The following is a 16,128-nucleotide window of genomic DNA, read 5'->3' as shown; positions in this document are numbered from 1 at the left end:
GAGACATACCTATTAGTCCCTTTCTTTTTACAGACACATCTCACTCATTAACTATTTTCATTAAGATAAACAATGAGGATTAGCCAATACTAGTTGATCTAACGCAGGCCCTGTTTTTTTTTTTTTTTTTTTGATTTTGAGAGCCGATTGTGAGTCCAAAACTGATTATTGTGCTCAAAATTAAACGCTGTGTTTGACATACAAAATTACATTTATAAAATATGACTAGAGAAGTGTTTCATGTTGCCGATCAGACCATAACTAATATGGATAGGGGCCAGATTTCAAACATGTTCATATGGGTCATATAACTTAGACTAACTTGAGGCTCTTGCCCCTCACTTTGAGCAGTGTCTCTTTCACCTTGCGAGGCCATCTTGACTATAGTCATTGCAACGGCGAGGAAGGGCTAATTGATCTTCTGAATGCTCTGACCTTGAGTCACCTTGAGAAGCACCATGAAAAGCTTCTCTTGTATTAGGATTTTTTTTACATTCCTCTCCACCCTGTTATCTCAGCCAATTTTCTTTCTTGCTCTCATCTTGAAATTTCTCGAGCCAGACAAGGGAACAAGGTACGCCATGTAGAGTGATTAAGCTCCCCAAGTGTAGACACCTCATTTTGTCCTGCTTGACCTAACATTAACAAGAGGTCATGTGTACGAATGATGATCAGTTTTGTTTCTTTAAATATGTCAAAACATCAATTGAATGGAGTTAAAAGTAGAAGAGACAATTATTTTAAAATACGACAAGAGATGTAAGCCTAAAGATGAGTAGTTCACCCATATTTGAAATATGAGTTTTATACTACTTCAAAATGTGATATCAAACTCATACAAAATGGAACCAAGACTTGGTAATTAGTTTGGGAACTCCCTAAGTTTGTATAATTTCTTCATTTAGGCCCTGTTAGTTTTGGATTTTGAAAACCAATGTGAGTCCAAAACTGATTATTGGTCTCAAAACTAAGGCATGTGGGATCATCCAATCATGGTGAGGCAATAGGCAATGGTTATGTTTCTTCCTAACGAATACACGATAGTTAGGAAGGAATCCGAATGCCTTTTTTAGCATTTTTCATTCTTAGAAGAGTACAGGTCACATAATCCTACAATTTCAAAGTTAGGAAGGAATCCGAATGCCTTTTTTAGCAATTTTCATTCTTAGAAGAGTACAGGTCACATAATCCTACAATTTCAAAGATCGACATTGTAACTAATGACTCGACGATGATTTTGAATTCCTAAGGCCGTGTTTGTTTTGTATTTTGAAAACAGATTATGAGTCCAAAACTGATTATTGGACTCAAAATTAAGCATAAATTTGGGTCCAATAATCAGTTTAGGAATCACAATTGGTTCTCAAAATCGAAAACAAATAGGGCCTAAGAAATATAATGACTACTTCTCCACACATTCTGGTCTATTCACATTTCCCCATCAAAAGAACATCCTAAATAAATTAGACGAGTGCTAAAAAGACGGTAGATGTGAGGCTCTTTCATAACAACTACTGCCATCAATCCTCTTTTAGATCTGTTTATTTTGGATTTTGGAAACCGATTGTGAGTCCAAAACTGATTATCTGACTCAAAATTAAGGCCATGGTTGTCTTGGATTTTCTGAAACAATTATGTCCAAAACTGATTATTGCACTAAAAAAACGTAAAACTGAGTCATATAATCTGTTATATACTAACAATTGGTTCTCAAAATTCAAAATAAATAGAGCCTAAAAAAGGCTTAATGGTAGATAGTTACCTCCTAGAGTAATGGTGAATTAAAACTTAAGTAACGAACATGGAGGAAACAAGTCAAGTAGTCTCCTCGTAGTTACCTCGTAGAGAAGTGGTAGGTAGTGTTTGGCTGTCAACCTCAAACTCATAGAGTGGTGGTAGGGGTACCATTACCAATATAGAGAGAGGAGAGTGGTAGCAGGTGTCATTACTCATTACCAGTAGAGAGAGAGAGGGGGGATTATCACTTTTTAATGGTAAGAACACTTAATTGTTTTATGTGATAATTACGCTACAATTACGATTGTGAAGAACTCACTCTTTAATGGTAAGATGAGATATCTTAGGTTGAAACATGACATGCTGAATTATCTCATTGAACACGGGATTATCACTTTGATTGATGTGAGATCGAAGGATAATATGGTTGATGCTCTCGCAAAGGGACTGAACAAAGATTGAATATTCAAAACTATGGGGGAGATGGGGTTAAAGTCTGTATAGACATGACTTAACCTACATTTATGTTATTTTGAATTTTCGAATCTCCCTTTTGGCCAAGATAGACACTTGATATATTTCGATAATGTTTACAGTTGTTGTGTGTCATTCCACATTTGATGACATGTCCTTTTTGGCAAAGGTTGTACATTCCAAACTTGATATAGCGTAACTCAAATATAGATAAGATAATTGTAACATTTTAAAAAGAAACATGAAATGGTTCTTTGCAAAAGAAACTATTTAGTCTTGTTCTTTATTGAAACTTGACAATTGGGAATGGTTCTTTGCAAAAGAAGCTATTTAGGTCTTATTTCTATTGAAACTTGACAATGATGCTTATGGAGAGTTATATTTTCAGCCATTATGGAATTGTACTAAGTTCTTCTTCAGGTAGAGCTAGATACTTTCGTATTTTACACAAAAGATTGGATTAATGTTTCATGAAATTCATATTTGGTAATTTACAGGGATTGGCAAAAATGGAGGAGCTTGCCTCAATCTGGATTTTGATGAGAATCATACCCCATGAATGAATTCTTCTAAGATCAGTGGGGTTTACTTATATGTGAAACTACTTTTGGGGTTGAGTTTAGATTGTATCTCAAACTCTTGATTAATCATAAAAGTATTCGTGTTTTCTGTGGGATAACAAATCTTTTATGATATGGTGATGTGGATGATTCAATATTTTATTTGAACATCACACTATCTATCTATTGGATTACGCTATATGTAGAACATAAGGAAGAGATTGTTGGGTATACATATGTATGGTATAACCCTAGTATATGTTCTAATATAAGCCCAATAGGTAATGGATCAGGTGTATTAGGCCCATATGTGCTGGAGCCCATTAACCTCTTATAACCCTAGTGTGTGTGTATATATATATATATATATATATATATATTGGATCACGCTATATGTAAAACATAAGGAAGAGATTGTTGGGTATACATATGTATGGTATAACCCTAGTATATGTTCTAATATAAGCCCAATAGGTAATGGATCAGGTGTATTAGGCCCATATGTGCTGGAGCCCATTAACCTCTTATAACCCTAGTGTGTGTGTGTATATATATATATATATATATATATATATATATATATATATATATATATATATATATATATATATATGGGCTGGAGGCAACAAACTTAGTTTTCCAAACTAGATACCTTGGGTGTAATGCTTCAAGCAACCTCTTGCTTGACCTAATTCCATTAACACATCAATCCCAATATTCCAGTAGCCAAAACCCGTACAGAGAGAGTAATGTTTTTTTTTTTTTTTTGATTGGATTTTGCTAGTAGTTTGTTGGTATGCTATCACCAGACAAGGAGGAGACAAACTAAGAAGTCTCCGACTTCGAAACTCTGCATGTAACCAAACTATATTGCTGATGTGGTAGCCAAAAACCACACAAAACCCCTACAAACTCGGGGTATTGTGCAACCAAACAAGGGTACTGTCAAGAAAAGCTAAACCATCAATTTTTGAAGTCATTTATCTTAATGGATGGGATGTTTATTCGGGGTATGACCAAGACCATATAGATTACCTCGTGATGCTCTACAAGATCAACACTTTAGATCACAATATACATGTCCCCATGTGGAATCAAAAAATTGACGGTGAGGATTGATTTGACGGTGACTGGCCAATCCAACGCATGAAACAAAATAGAATATGGAAGGAATGATGGGTCAGGCATAGTGTGGAAGGAGATAAGGTTAGGGAGCCAAATCCATATAGAAAACTTATTTTTCTGTAAAGAACGATTGAGAATGAGAGGATGTGGATTGCTCATCTACCATTTAAGTCATGGGAAGTATTCGACTATGTGGAGAAAGGGATACTCCAAACAAAGGCTACATAGAAAAGTCTTACATATTTTGAGAAGGACCTTTCCATCTTTCCTTTCGGTTCTTAAATTTGTTAGCTGGTTTTTGTTTTCCCTCAACCACATGAGATCTACTAATTTATTAAGTAGTTGGCCTCTCCCTCTCTCATAAAATTAAAAACACAGCTTCAGAATGAGGCTCCACACTAAAAAGGATGGTCAAATGGCCAAAACATAAATTGGCAGTCAACAAGTCTATCTAATATCTACATTAGATTTTAGATTTATTTTCCGGTGGCTTGGGGGCCACCTTTTGCTGTCCTAACTTTACGCCAATGCCGGATTGGCCAGGCAAAGAAACTCAGTATTGGTAAAGTATTGGTAAAAGGAAAGATTTTGCCCGGGGGATTAAGAGTTTAAGACTCACTTTCTTTTATTGGGTCCGTGCCACCTAACCTATTTTTTAGGCCTTGTTTGTTTTGGATTTTGAGATTCGATTTTGAGTCTAATAATCAGTTTTTGGCTCGAAATTGTGTTCAATTTTATGTCAATTAATCAGTTTTGGACTCGAAATCGATTCTCAAAATCTAAATTGAACAGGGACTTGGTAAAACTAGATTTTGCTATCGACTCTCAATGACAAAGGGGTTAAAGACAGCTCAATGAGAGAATTTGTAGATCAAAAGGAATGTTACAAAAGGTTTTCTCAAAGTCGGCTCTGTTTGTTTTGGATTTTGAGAATCGATTGTGAGTCCAAAACTGATAATTGGACTAATAATTATGAACCAATTGTGAGTCCAAACAAAGTTAACAAGCAGGGCCAGATATTCTCTTCCTGTCATGAAGTGAAAGCATGGTGACCAAACAAACTGCTGTATAATCCAATACATGATGAAGAATTTTTCGGATTTTTTTTATTTTCCATATTGTTTTAGGATAATAAGCAATTTAGGGCATGTTTGGCAACAATGAAAAAATATTTCGTGGAATATTGGTGGGACCAGATGTGAGTCGGGCTGATGATGAGATATTTGAGAGGGTGGGAGTGAATTGCGCCTAGTCAAGACCACAATTACAAAACTTTTTGTGGATTTCTTCATGTAATCCACTTGTCTTCCCTACAGCTAAAGTAAAAAACTTACTCCGAGGTTACACTTTACTAAACTAACAATGGTAGAGCTCAAACCAACACCATGTGCTCCAAGCCCTAGAAACCTACCCAAAAAGGATTTTAAACCTGTTAGACACAAAATAAATGGGGGGTTTTGCAAGAGAAGTCTTCTACTTTGGTTTATTTGCAAAAACAATCTTCTAGTTTGATAATTTACAAATAGTCATCACATTTGAGGGACCATCGCGTAGGCCCTAAGTAGACCATGTTAGGCCAGACCAATTTTGAGAGCTTTTTAGAGACTGTAATAACCTTTTGACAGCTCTTTAAATACTAAAGACAAGATGCATTAGTGATAATAATAAAACATAGCTGTGCTGATATCATTTCCAAAATTCAAACATAAAAAAAACATTTTTCCAATTAAAAAACACATATTTTTTACATTAATCATAGCAAGTGTCATTTTCTTGTGCCTATAATAATTTTAGAAGTGATATGTGTTAATTCTCATTTTTAGATGAGAAATGATATATTTGCCCCCCACTCTTCTTCAAGGGCAACCCCTTGTGGTTTAAAAGGGGGCGAATATGTCACTTTCCATTTGTTAGTGTAAATCTGTGTCCCCCACTCGCACGGTTAGAAACATTTAATAGGGTAGACTCATATCCAAACGCCAGACTGAACAAAGACCCAAAGCAGTGGGGACGTATTCGTAAACTCAGACAAAAGATGAGAGTGGTTTGGTAATCAAGATCCAAACTACCATGGACATATTCGTAATTTTAGCTTTAAAACGAGGGTCATCAGTAGTCAAAGTCTTAGGGTAGATCAACTGATCCAGCAACAAATCCCAAACTCTGCTCTTGGAATTACAAGCCCCTTTCTTTACTTTAAGCTCTTGAAACTTCGATTTCATGTTATTAGAGCTCTAAGGGCGGATCTGAAGCTTCGAAGAGCAGATTCTTGAAGACTTTGTGCTGATTTTCACAGAAATCTTTAGCTTTAAATGACTGTTTGCATCGATTAGGTTCGTTTTTCTGATCTCTCCAGAGTTGAACTTTAGTTTCGATTTTAATCTTCTGGAGCTGAATTTGTTATTGATTTAGCGATTACAGAGCTTTAAACATAGCATTTTGATAGAAATTCTTGTTTATTTTTTGAGAAAACTACTAGTTTTCTAGCTGGATTAAAGTTCAGAAATTCGAGTTCCGCTTAGGAAGCTCTGATTTTGTTAGCAGAGCCTTTTTCTAGTTTTAATGGTGGATCTTGAGCTTCAAGCATCAGTCTACAAAGGAAACTATTGCGATTTCGAGAGATTTTAGATCTCGTAGTTGCTTTTGAAGTTATACACCTTTCTTTTTTCTTCTTTTCTGCTTACAGTTGGTTGAAACTGCGGAGTTTGAGAGCGGTGTTTTGAAAATCTCTAGATTTAGAGGTTTAGCTATCATCTCTCACTGTTTCCTTAGTATTCATCTCTTCTGATCTTTGGAATTTTTCTCGCACCAATTTACTTCGAATTTCATCTTTCCTTTGCCATTTGAACGTTTTATTATAGATTCTGTTGGTTGATTTCTTTAGAAATTCTCTCTCAAAAAAAAAAAAAAAACAGTAGATTCATGAATTTTTGCCCTCACTAGAGATTCCTTCATGCCATTCTCACAACCTTTCTTACGATTGAGTTCCCAGTCGATTCAGATAAAGACGTTTTGGAAGTGTTTTCCCTTAACCTCAATGCAGGTTTTGCAGAGCTTTAATGGCGGAACTCGAGCTTCTGAAGATCTTTTTTGGAGGAATCCCGAGGAAAACACGAGCAGTTCCTTTGAGGTGCTCGATTTGGAGCTAGTTTTCTTTTTCCTTTTTTGCTTTTCTGAGATTAACGTGGTTTCTGTTAACAGACGAGCGTGGTTTTGAGCTCGGAAGGGGATTGTTGATCTTCGAAGGAACGGATTTTCTCCGGTAAGTCAGCCATGTCTTGCTAACATGCGCAATGTGTGCCGTATTATTTTGCGGGAGTGGTTGATGAGTGTTACACTATGCCCGTGCTAACATGCGCTAGGGGTACCGCTTCTTGGGTGCGCCTAACGTGCGCTCTATAATTCCTGGGCCATTTCTATGAGATCCAGGCCGTTCGTCAATTACTAGCCACCGTAGATCAGCTCGTTCCCTAAAATCCCAATTAATACCGGCAATAACAAAAAAAAAAGGGCAGTGATAAATCGACCCCCCTCCCCCCCGCAAGATATATGGGGGTCGATTTATCACTTCCCTAACAAAACAAATTTGACCCTAATTGAGGATTGGGTAATTTATCCTGATTATGGACTAGGGTCAATCATGATGAGGCGCACATGCTAGATTTGGGTGAGTTCCATTTTGTCTGATTCTAATTTGCGCCTCTTCCGGTTTACCACACAAGTTGGTAAATCCATCACACATTCACACTATCTTGGCATTTCCCAGGCATCAACTGTTTGCAGGGTCCTCGCTTTATCTTTTTGGTTGGCTCAATGGCTCTGTTTGCTTTTGTTTTTTTTCTTTCCGAAGGCTTTTTCTGTGCTTTGAATATTTTCCAGATTGGGATTTGCTAGGCAATTTCGCGGAAGGGCATATAGATGCCACACATGCTTACCTTCTAACCAATTTTGTCTTATTCATTTAATTCATCTGAGGTGAGGTGGCTGTTCTCTCTTGCAGATGTGACTGAGCTGCCAATTTTTTTAACTTAAGCCTTTAATGGAAGAGAATTGATATCCACACTCCTTTTTTCAATAATAGCAATTTGCTAGGGACCACCGCAACAGTGCCGACTGGCTGTTGCATGAGAGAATAGCCACATTGGTGAATTAAATGAATAAGACAAAAAGTGAGCCTATGTAGCTGCTCTTTCATGCAACAGTCGGCCAAATGCCTTCTACGATGGTCCCTGCCAAAATCCCTTCTGTATTTGGTTGAGAAAAAGTTGAAAAAGTTTCTATTACATTGAAAAGACCAAAATGCCCTTTGCTTAAACTTAAACCCTTTATTAAATAATAAGAGAGGATGCTAAACTCAGGTGTCCCACGCAAAAATAAGCTCAAAGGGTGGCCCCATTGGCTGCACGTCACCCAAGTGCATTTTATAGTCTTTGACTCGTAGATTAACCTTCTTCATAAAAAATTTCATTTGGCCCACCCCAACTAGTTTGGGACAAAAGCTTTGTTGAGTTGAGTTGACTCGTAGATTAACCTATGAGATAAGGGTATTTTTGTCATCTGTAGCCATTTTTTTTCATATAGTTTGCTTTCTTCAGCCGTTGATATCTGCACCAACATGTTATGATAAGGGGGTGAGCTGACCTTGTTTTACATTGTTTAACCAGTATTATAATTTCCAAAAAGCTCTCATCAGCTAATTAAAAAGTGTAAAACAGGGTGAGTTCATCCCATAATCAAAACATTGTCGTGCAGATATCAGTACCATTTTTTTTTTAAATGGCATATAGTGGTCCCCTTTCTATTCTTCTCTTCTGCAAGACGACTCCTGTGTCTTCCAAATGCCTTCTTCTGGTGCGAGGGTATTTCTGCCATTTCATAAAAAAGGAGGCTGTTCTTGTTGTTGATTACGGAAAATACATTTTGGGCAATGATATTCCCCCCGCCCGCCCCCTCTGACGGATAAAATCCCCCCCTTTAACGTTATCTATCAACTTTCAGTCTTTCACAGGTAAGGAAAAACATTAAAGGGACTGAATTTATTGAACCATTCTCACGGAAAACGTCGTGGTGGGCCGGGGGGATATCAAGTTCGTACCGGTACGTCCTTAGATCAAATGCTGAGAATTTGCAGAGATAATATCTTGCTAGAGATATAAAGATTTAAATTTAGAGTAAATTCATGGAATACGTTCCATCCATGCTTTCCTCATTCACCACCTACCTCTCTTTTTTCTCTTTCTCCCACCTCTTTGCATCTCCAGGTAAACAAATATTCCATGAATCTTTTTTTCAAGGTTGAAAAACATGGAAAGAAAATGCTTTTAATGAGGAAAGAGACGTCTCCTGCTGGCCCTTACCTAATTGCACTTTCAACAAGGTATGCAAAAAAAAAAAAAAACAGTCCCTTCTCTTGATTAGCCCTCCATGAATGCTCTACTAGCATCATCATACAAAAGATTGGAGACTGGAGAACTTTGAAAAAACTTGAGATTAGATATTATTTTGTGTAAGGTTCTTGCACTTTTTAGGGAAATAAACACATCACTTGAATTTTTTTTTGCTGAGATTCTTACTCTTGAAGGGAACTTTTAAAAAAAGAAACTTGTCGGCATTGTTGCCATTTATGCTTCAGAAAAGCACCTAATATTCTCCTTTTTCTCTTATGCTATTTTTTTAATTAATGCTCATAATTAGCTTCGTTTTTAATTGATGAGTTGATATTATTCATGGGTTTTGTTACAGAATCGAGAGAAGAAGAAGAAATGCTGAAACACCCTAAGCTCAGTTCATTCTCCTTTGCATTATTTCATTTACCTTTCCCTAACCAAAACCAGATGTGTTCCATGAAAGAGCCCAAGCTAAAACCCTTCTCTTTTTCATCACTTCTTTTCCTTTTCTTCCTTCTGTTTCTCCTTCCTATGGCCATTGCAGACCTGAATTCTGACAGGCAAGCTCTCCTTCAATTTGCATCCACAGTCCCCCATGGCCGAAAGCTTAACTGGGATCCAGCCACCCCCATCTGCTCATCTTGGGTTGGCATCAAGTGCAACCAGAACCAAACCCGAGTGACTTCCCTCCGACTCCCTGGCATAGGGCTCTCTGGTTCTATCCCAGCTAATACACTTGGAAGACTGGATGCCCTTCAACATCTTAGCCTCAGATCCAACAACCTTAATGGAAATCTCCCCCTTGACATCCCTTCCCTCCCTTCACTCAATTCCCTTTACCTCCAACACAACAATTTGTCTGGGGACCTCCCCAACAATCTATCTCACAACCTCAACTTCCTTGACCTTTCCTTCAACTCCTTGAGTGGAAACATACCCCCAGCAATTCAAAATCTGACACAACTTACTACACTGAACCTCCAGAACAACTCCCTTTCTGGGGTCATCCCTGATCTCAACCTCCCAAGTTTGAAGCATTTGAATCTGAGCTATAACCATCTTAATGGCACAATCCCCGTTTCTCTCCAGAGGTACGGCAACTCTTCCTTTTTGGGCAACTCTCTTTTATGCGGGCCTCCCCTAATTCAATGCTCTCTCATCTCCCCTTCACCTTCACCTTCACCTTCACCTTCACCATTCTCTACATCCTTTCCACCCCCCACACCCATCCCTCAAATCCAAAGCCATAGCTCCAGTAAGAAGCTTAGTGTTGGGTCTATAATTGCTATTGTAGTTGGGGGTTGTGCAATACTGTTTCTATTGGCACTAGTCCTCATACTGTGTTGTTTGAGGAAAAAAGATTCAGAAGGTGGTGGTGATTTGAAAGGGAAGGCCTCTAGTGGCGGAAGTGAGAAACCAAAGGAGGAGTTTAGTAGCGGAGCGCAAGAGGCAGAGAAAAACAAGCTGGTATTCTTCGAGGGCCTTTCTTATAACTTTGACTTGGAGGATCTGTTGAGAGCTTCAGCTGAAGTGCTGGGGAAGGGGAGCTATGGGACAACATATAAGGCCGTCTTGGAGGACGGGACAACGGTAGTGGTGAAAAGGTTGAAGGAGGTAGTGGTGGGGAAGAGGGAGTTTGAACAGCAGATGGAGATTGTGTGGAGGGTTGGGCAGCATCCAAATGTCGTGCCACTACGTGCTTATTACTACTCAAAGGATGAGAAGCTCATTGTCTATGATTATATCTCGGGTGGAAGTTTGTCCAGTCTCTTGCATGGTATGCCTAATTGATCCTCTTTGTTTTCATTCCCTTTGTTGTTTGCTTTTTGAATTGTTTCAAAATAGATTTTACTTGCAGAGCTGTGGAAGACGATTTTTTGATGTAAGATGGTTTCTTATTATACTGGGTTTCTTTTTTAGTTTCTGATTTGCTTAAGTTACCTAAGTTGGAAACCTAAGATTTGTTACCAGGAGTCTTTTAATTTGAGTAGGAGAGGTCTTTTGGTTTGGGTAGGATAGGAAGGTAGGAAAACTCTGTAAGTATTGGATGTAAGTGTAGAATTTATCTCTTTCATTGAATAAACTTATTTAGCTTGCTTCTTTCCTTGTGGATTCAAGGCTTTTATCTTATTTCCTTATGAATTCAAGGGTTTTTATCAAAGGAGATGTTGATCTTTGCCTCCTTTCCATACACTTCTGCCGCATTATTTTCAATACATTCACACATGAAGATGACCATTTATTTGCATCTTTTGGAAAATCTGTGTTTCTTTCATATTGGTGATGGTAAGTCAAATGCTTAAGGAACTCTATGGATGCCATTAAAGTTTCTCTCTTCTTCTTTTTTTGCAGATAAGAGTAGTTTTAATTAATTCTTATTTGCAAATGGAACAATAAGGCCTCTTTGGAAGCCATTGATTATATCATTCTAAAACTAGTATGACCATTTTTTGCAAATAAGCATATTTAACTTCACAACCATTTTCATATAAGATTATATGCTAAGAGTTTTTAGAGGTATCCAAAGAGCCCCTTAACCAGGTACATAGTTGACACCTCTTTTAATTCGGTGAATGATGTTTTTCGCTTTCTATCTTGCATGAACACAAGAACATATATAATGAGCTTGAATATGGGCACCAAAGTTGTGTCAAAAACCTATGTTGACTATTGAAAATCCCAACAAAAACTTCCTTTTGATTTTATTTAGAAGCACTAGAAAATTGCAACATACTTGTAAACTAGTGAGCACGCAAGATTGATTCATTGTCCCTACGACATGCTTTTTCATCTCCGCAAGTCTCAGAGATGAAAAAGGGTAATCATCTAACGCATATGAATAGTAGAAAGAATGTACTGAACTTGAAGAACACGACATGTCCATGTCTAACACTTGTAGTAAATTAAAAGATCTCAATGAAGTAAATTAAAAGATCCCATTTCAAGCCACTGAGAATCTTAGTACAAGACATCCATAACCAAATATTTGTTGGCTTTAGGTGTCTTGTTTCCTACGTAAGTAGGAAGAGGAGACCCTCCCTTTGATTCTCGGTTTCCTAGTTGGGCTAGGAGAGGTTTTAAAGTCTATTTAAGGTATTAGTATACCTTGGGTGTAGGTGGAGAGAAACATACCTTGGGTGTAGGTGGAGAGAAAACTCACGAGCACAAAAAGGGTGATTGGTTAGAGGTATGAGAAAATAGGAGAAGGTTTCTCTTGGTCTTCTCATGTGACAATAATTGGGTTTTTCTCTTGGTAGTGTACAGTCGTGGTTGGAGCAGAAACAAAAAGGGCAGGGATGTGTGGGGAGCGAAAGGAGTTTCGCTTGGACATCAAATGCTCTTTTAGATTTGATCTTCCTGGGTTGTGAGTTTGGAGGGGGTTTAAGGGTTTAATCCCTCTGTAATCTCTTATTTTTATTGCTCATAGGGGAGGATTGTTTCTCTCCCGTGGATCGGTGGATGTAAGCACGGTTGTTGAACCACATATATCTCATGCTTGTGTGTTGTTGCATATTTATATCATCTGTCTATTGCTTTGCGTGCGTTAGAATCGGATTTTGCTCGTCGTATTTCATAACAACACAAATAACATTTTACACATGACATATCTGGGATGAAAATTTGGGATTTGGCTGAGAAAGTAACAGCTCATTAATTTGGGATTATGGATAAAACCTAAAACAAAAGACAAAAAGTACAAGACTAAAAACAATGGCCTGATTGCATGTAAACCCAAAACTAAGTTGGGTACTATTTCAGTTTTTTTTTTTTTTCACTTTCAAACTGTTTTTCATTTAATGTGCTTTTCATCTGCATTGAGTTATTTTAGTACCTTTTTTTATTTGAGTTATTTGAATATTTGATTGGGACTTTCAACTGAGTTCCAGTTTTTCAAGTTTAAGTTCACCTAGGGTTGATTGAGTCATGTGAATTGGTGAGCTGTGCAGTGTACTCGATCAAATTTCCAAACACTAAAGAATACAAACAGAGACACCATATCCTCATCTCTTTTCTTTGCCATTTGGGTCCTCATTTTCATGTCCCATAGGAGGTTGATCTTATTGGGAATGATTCAATTGAAACACAATGAGATTCCCTGTAATTCGGGTCCTCCCACCCTATTTCCTATAGACCAAGACAGCTCGTCCCAAGCGCCACACCTTGAAGATGCCATATTATAACCCTGATTGGGGCCTTGAATGTGTGACTGTTAGTGTTCTGGATTTAGCCAACCATTTGCAGGCTACTGATCTGACAGTTTCAAATGCCCCCATGAGTCTCTTATTTTCGGTTATCTCTACCTTGGGTCCATTAGATGAAAGTTCCGGATCATGATGATGTCTCATCGGTCTATCCTGTCACAAGTTATTACTTCCCTTATATACTGGTTCTTGAAGATAACATTATAACAGCAGCTTGAACGAGGTCTGATTTTGTTTGCTTGGAATATAAATAAATTCAAACGAATATTTCTTCAATGTAGAGAATGTAATAATTTAGCTCTTTCCATCTCAAACTGATGAGTCTGTTATCCTCCTCCCCTTGCTCTTCAAATTCAATAACAGGGAACAGGGGTACTGGAAGGACTCCATTAGACTGGGATTCCAGAGTAAAGATATCACTTGGAACAGCAAGAGGCCTCGCCCATATCCACTCCGGGGGTGGCGGGAAATCCACCCATGGCAACATCAAATCGTCCAATGTCCTCCTCAGTCCTGATCAAGATGGCTGTGTCTCTGATTTCGGCCTGACCACCCTCATGAACGTTCCCACTGTCCCACCCCGAACTACAGGCTACCGTGCTCCCGAAATGATTGAGACCCGAAAACCCACCCAGAAAGCCGATGTGTATAGCTTTGGTGTACTCCTCCTCGAGATGCTGACGGGCAAAGCCCCGCTACAGTCGCCTGGTCATGACGACATTGTTGATCTCCCTAGATGGGTCCAATCCGTGGTTCGAGAAGAGTGGACAGCAGAGGTGTTTGATGCGGGGCTGATGATTTACCCGAACATTGAAGAAGAGATGGTGCAAATGCTGCAGATTGCAATGGCATGTGTATCCAAGATGCCAGATCAACGCCCGAAAATGGAAGAAGTCATTAGAATGATAGAAGAAATGCGGCATACTGACTCGGAGAATCGGCCTTCATCAGAGGACAAGTCCAAGGATTCAAACGTTCAAACCCCTTGAGCACTTTCGAGCGCATCCAGTACGTAACATCTCAAACTGTTTAGGTGTTTTCTGTTTCTATTTAAAGTATTTGTAATCAAGCTGATTTTGTACGACAACGATGTTTCTAGCTCCATTGGATTTTTATAGATTGATGAATTCTAATTGTTCCTCTAATTGAATGTAGCATTTGACTATCAATTTGGTCTGTCATCTTATTTCATATAAGAAGTGTCTTATATTCAACCCATTGTTCTAAATGATCAGTGTCTAATATTTGAGTCTCAAAGCATTAAAAGGTTCCTTTGAGTGTTTCAGACAGTCTTAGGGTGGCGTAGCCGGAAGCGCGAAGAACAAGTCGAGGTTGATTAATATCAACACCGATCAGAATAAACCTTCGAATCCACGAAGAACAAAGGTAAACAAAGAAGATGGAAGCTCTTCTTTTCTTTTATTTCATAAAAATAATACCAAAAAAACGTGCAACAAGCCATGCACGATAGCTATTTATAGAGCTTTTAATGTTCTATCCTAAACAGAACTCCTGCTCGTATCTTTTTCCGACTACAACTCAAAAGCTAAAACCTATCGTGACTCACTATCCCACCCCAACTAAAGACCTAAACAGATATTAAATAAACAAGGACTCAATTTCAAAGTAAGCTGGTTGCAACAGAAACGTGTTGCAACACAACACCGACTCGTTTTAAACTCCTATCCCCATATACAAAGGAGACGTGGCTACATCATAGGGCCTCTTTGGGTACAACCAAAATTGGTCCTGATTTGGGAACAATTGAGTGTTTCACACAGTCTTAGGACCTCTTTGCGGCATGGTTTTAAATTTCGATCGAAATATGAAATTTTGACACCGAAATGCATCAAAACCGAAACGGTCATTTATTTCGGCCGAAATATCCGAATTTCGGTTTTTCTGAAATTTGACCCAAAAAAATGTTTTTTTAATATTAATTTAATATTTCACCGAAATTTTGACCGAAATTTAATATTGAATAACATTTTAGTTTCAGGTCAAGTACCAGATTTCGATCGAAAATTTGAAATTTCACTGTCTGAAACCGAAATTTTAAACCTTGCTCTTTGGATACCACCCCTAATCGGTCCTGATTTGCGAATATTATTTAAATTGTGAATTCAAATTTAGGACTAGCCGTATTATTTCAAGGCTACTGATATTGGCACTACCATGTTTTTTGATAATGATTCGAACTCACTTTTTCTTTTATCTGATAATTAACTGCTGAGAGCTCTTTTGAAATTGTAATAGCTTTTGACATCTGGTTAAATAATAAAAGACAAGCTGAGTTTGGCCCGTTATCAAAACATGGTAGTTCCAATATTAGTAACCTCTTTAAATTTAGGATTAGTTGTCGCTATATTCATATCAATCAATCCCCTAAAAATCTGGGACATATTCGTTGCATCATTCTTTATAAATGAAGTTTAGTAATGACGTATATCAAGTTTACCACATCTAGTTGTCCCACTCACACTCATCATCCTCTCTCATACCTCGTCCATCTTATCTGCGTCACTACATTTCCTCTTTCCACTAAGGATTGTCATTCCCACTCTAAGTTGCCTTCGTCTGAGGCAGCCACTTCTCTTTCTTTAACTCATTTTCTTTCTTGTGATAGTATCTTTCCATCTAATT

The 16,128-nt window shown here is 37.9% G+C and overlaps 1 protein-coding gene across 4 annotated transcripts; it reads left to right on the top strand.

The window, feature by feature from the left end:
• Positions 1-5,908: 5,908 nt before the first annotated feature.
• LOC143851918 (putative inactive receptor kinase At5g58300) lies at positions 5,909-14,654 on the top strand. 4 transcript variants are annotated; one of them, XM_077361424.1, is made up of 5 exons: positions 5,909-6,229; positions 6,949-7,026; positions 7,098-7,158; positions 9,639-11,060; positions 13,849-14,654. In XM_077361424.1, the coding sequence occupies exons 4-5, from the start codon at positions 9,659-9,661 to the stop codon at positions 14,472-14,474; spliced, it is 2,028 nt and encodes a 675-aa protein (XP_077217539.1). In that variant the 5' UTR covers positions 5,909-6,229; positions 6,949-7,026; positions 7,098-7,158; positions 9,639-9,658; the 3' UTR covers positions 14,475-14,654. The 4 variants fall into 4 exon arrangements, with proteins under 4 accessions (XP_077217539.1, XP_077217538.1, XP_077217541.1 ...); XM_077361423.1 differs by having other exon boundaries at positions 6,940-7,026; XM_077361426.1 differs by lacking the exons at positions 5,909-6,229; positions 6,949-7,026; positions 7,098-7,158 and adding an exon at positions 9,184-9,273.
• The last annotated feature ends 1,474 nt before the right edge of the window (positions 14,655-16,128 follow it).

Source organism: Tasmannia lanceolata, unplaced genomic scaffold (assembly GCF_043159265.1).
Source record: "Tasmannia lanceolata isolate RefF3 unplaced genomic scaffold, GAP_Taslan_0.1 ptg000018l, whole genome shotgun sequence".
Taxonomy (NCBI): domain Eukaryota; kingdom Viridiplantae; phylum Streptophyta; class Magnoliopsida; order Canellales; family Winteraceae; genus Tasmannia; species Tasmannia lanceolata.
The sequence above is the reverse complement of the archived record's forward strand: the minus strand, read 5'-3'. Positions and strand labels throughout refer to the sequence as shown.

Coding starts and splice junctions, on each gene's coding strand:
- LOC143851918 (XM_077361424.1), top strand. CDS start 9,659: ATGCTGAAACACCCTAAGCTCAGTTCATTCTCCTTTGCATTATTTCAT. Junction 11,061..13,848: donor TTTGTCCAGTCTCTTGCATG/GTATGCCTAATT, acceptor ATTCAATAACAG/GGAACAGGGGTACTGGAAGG.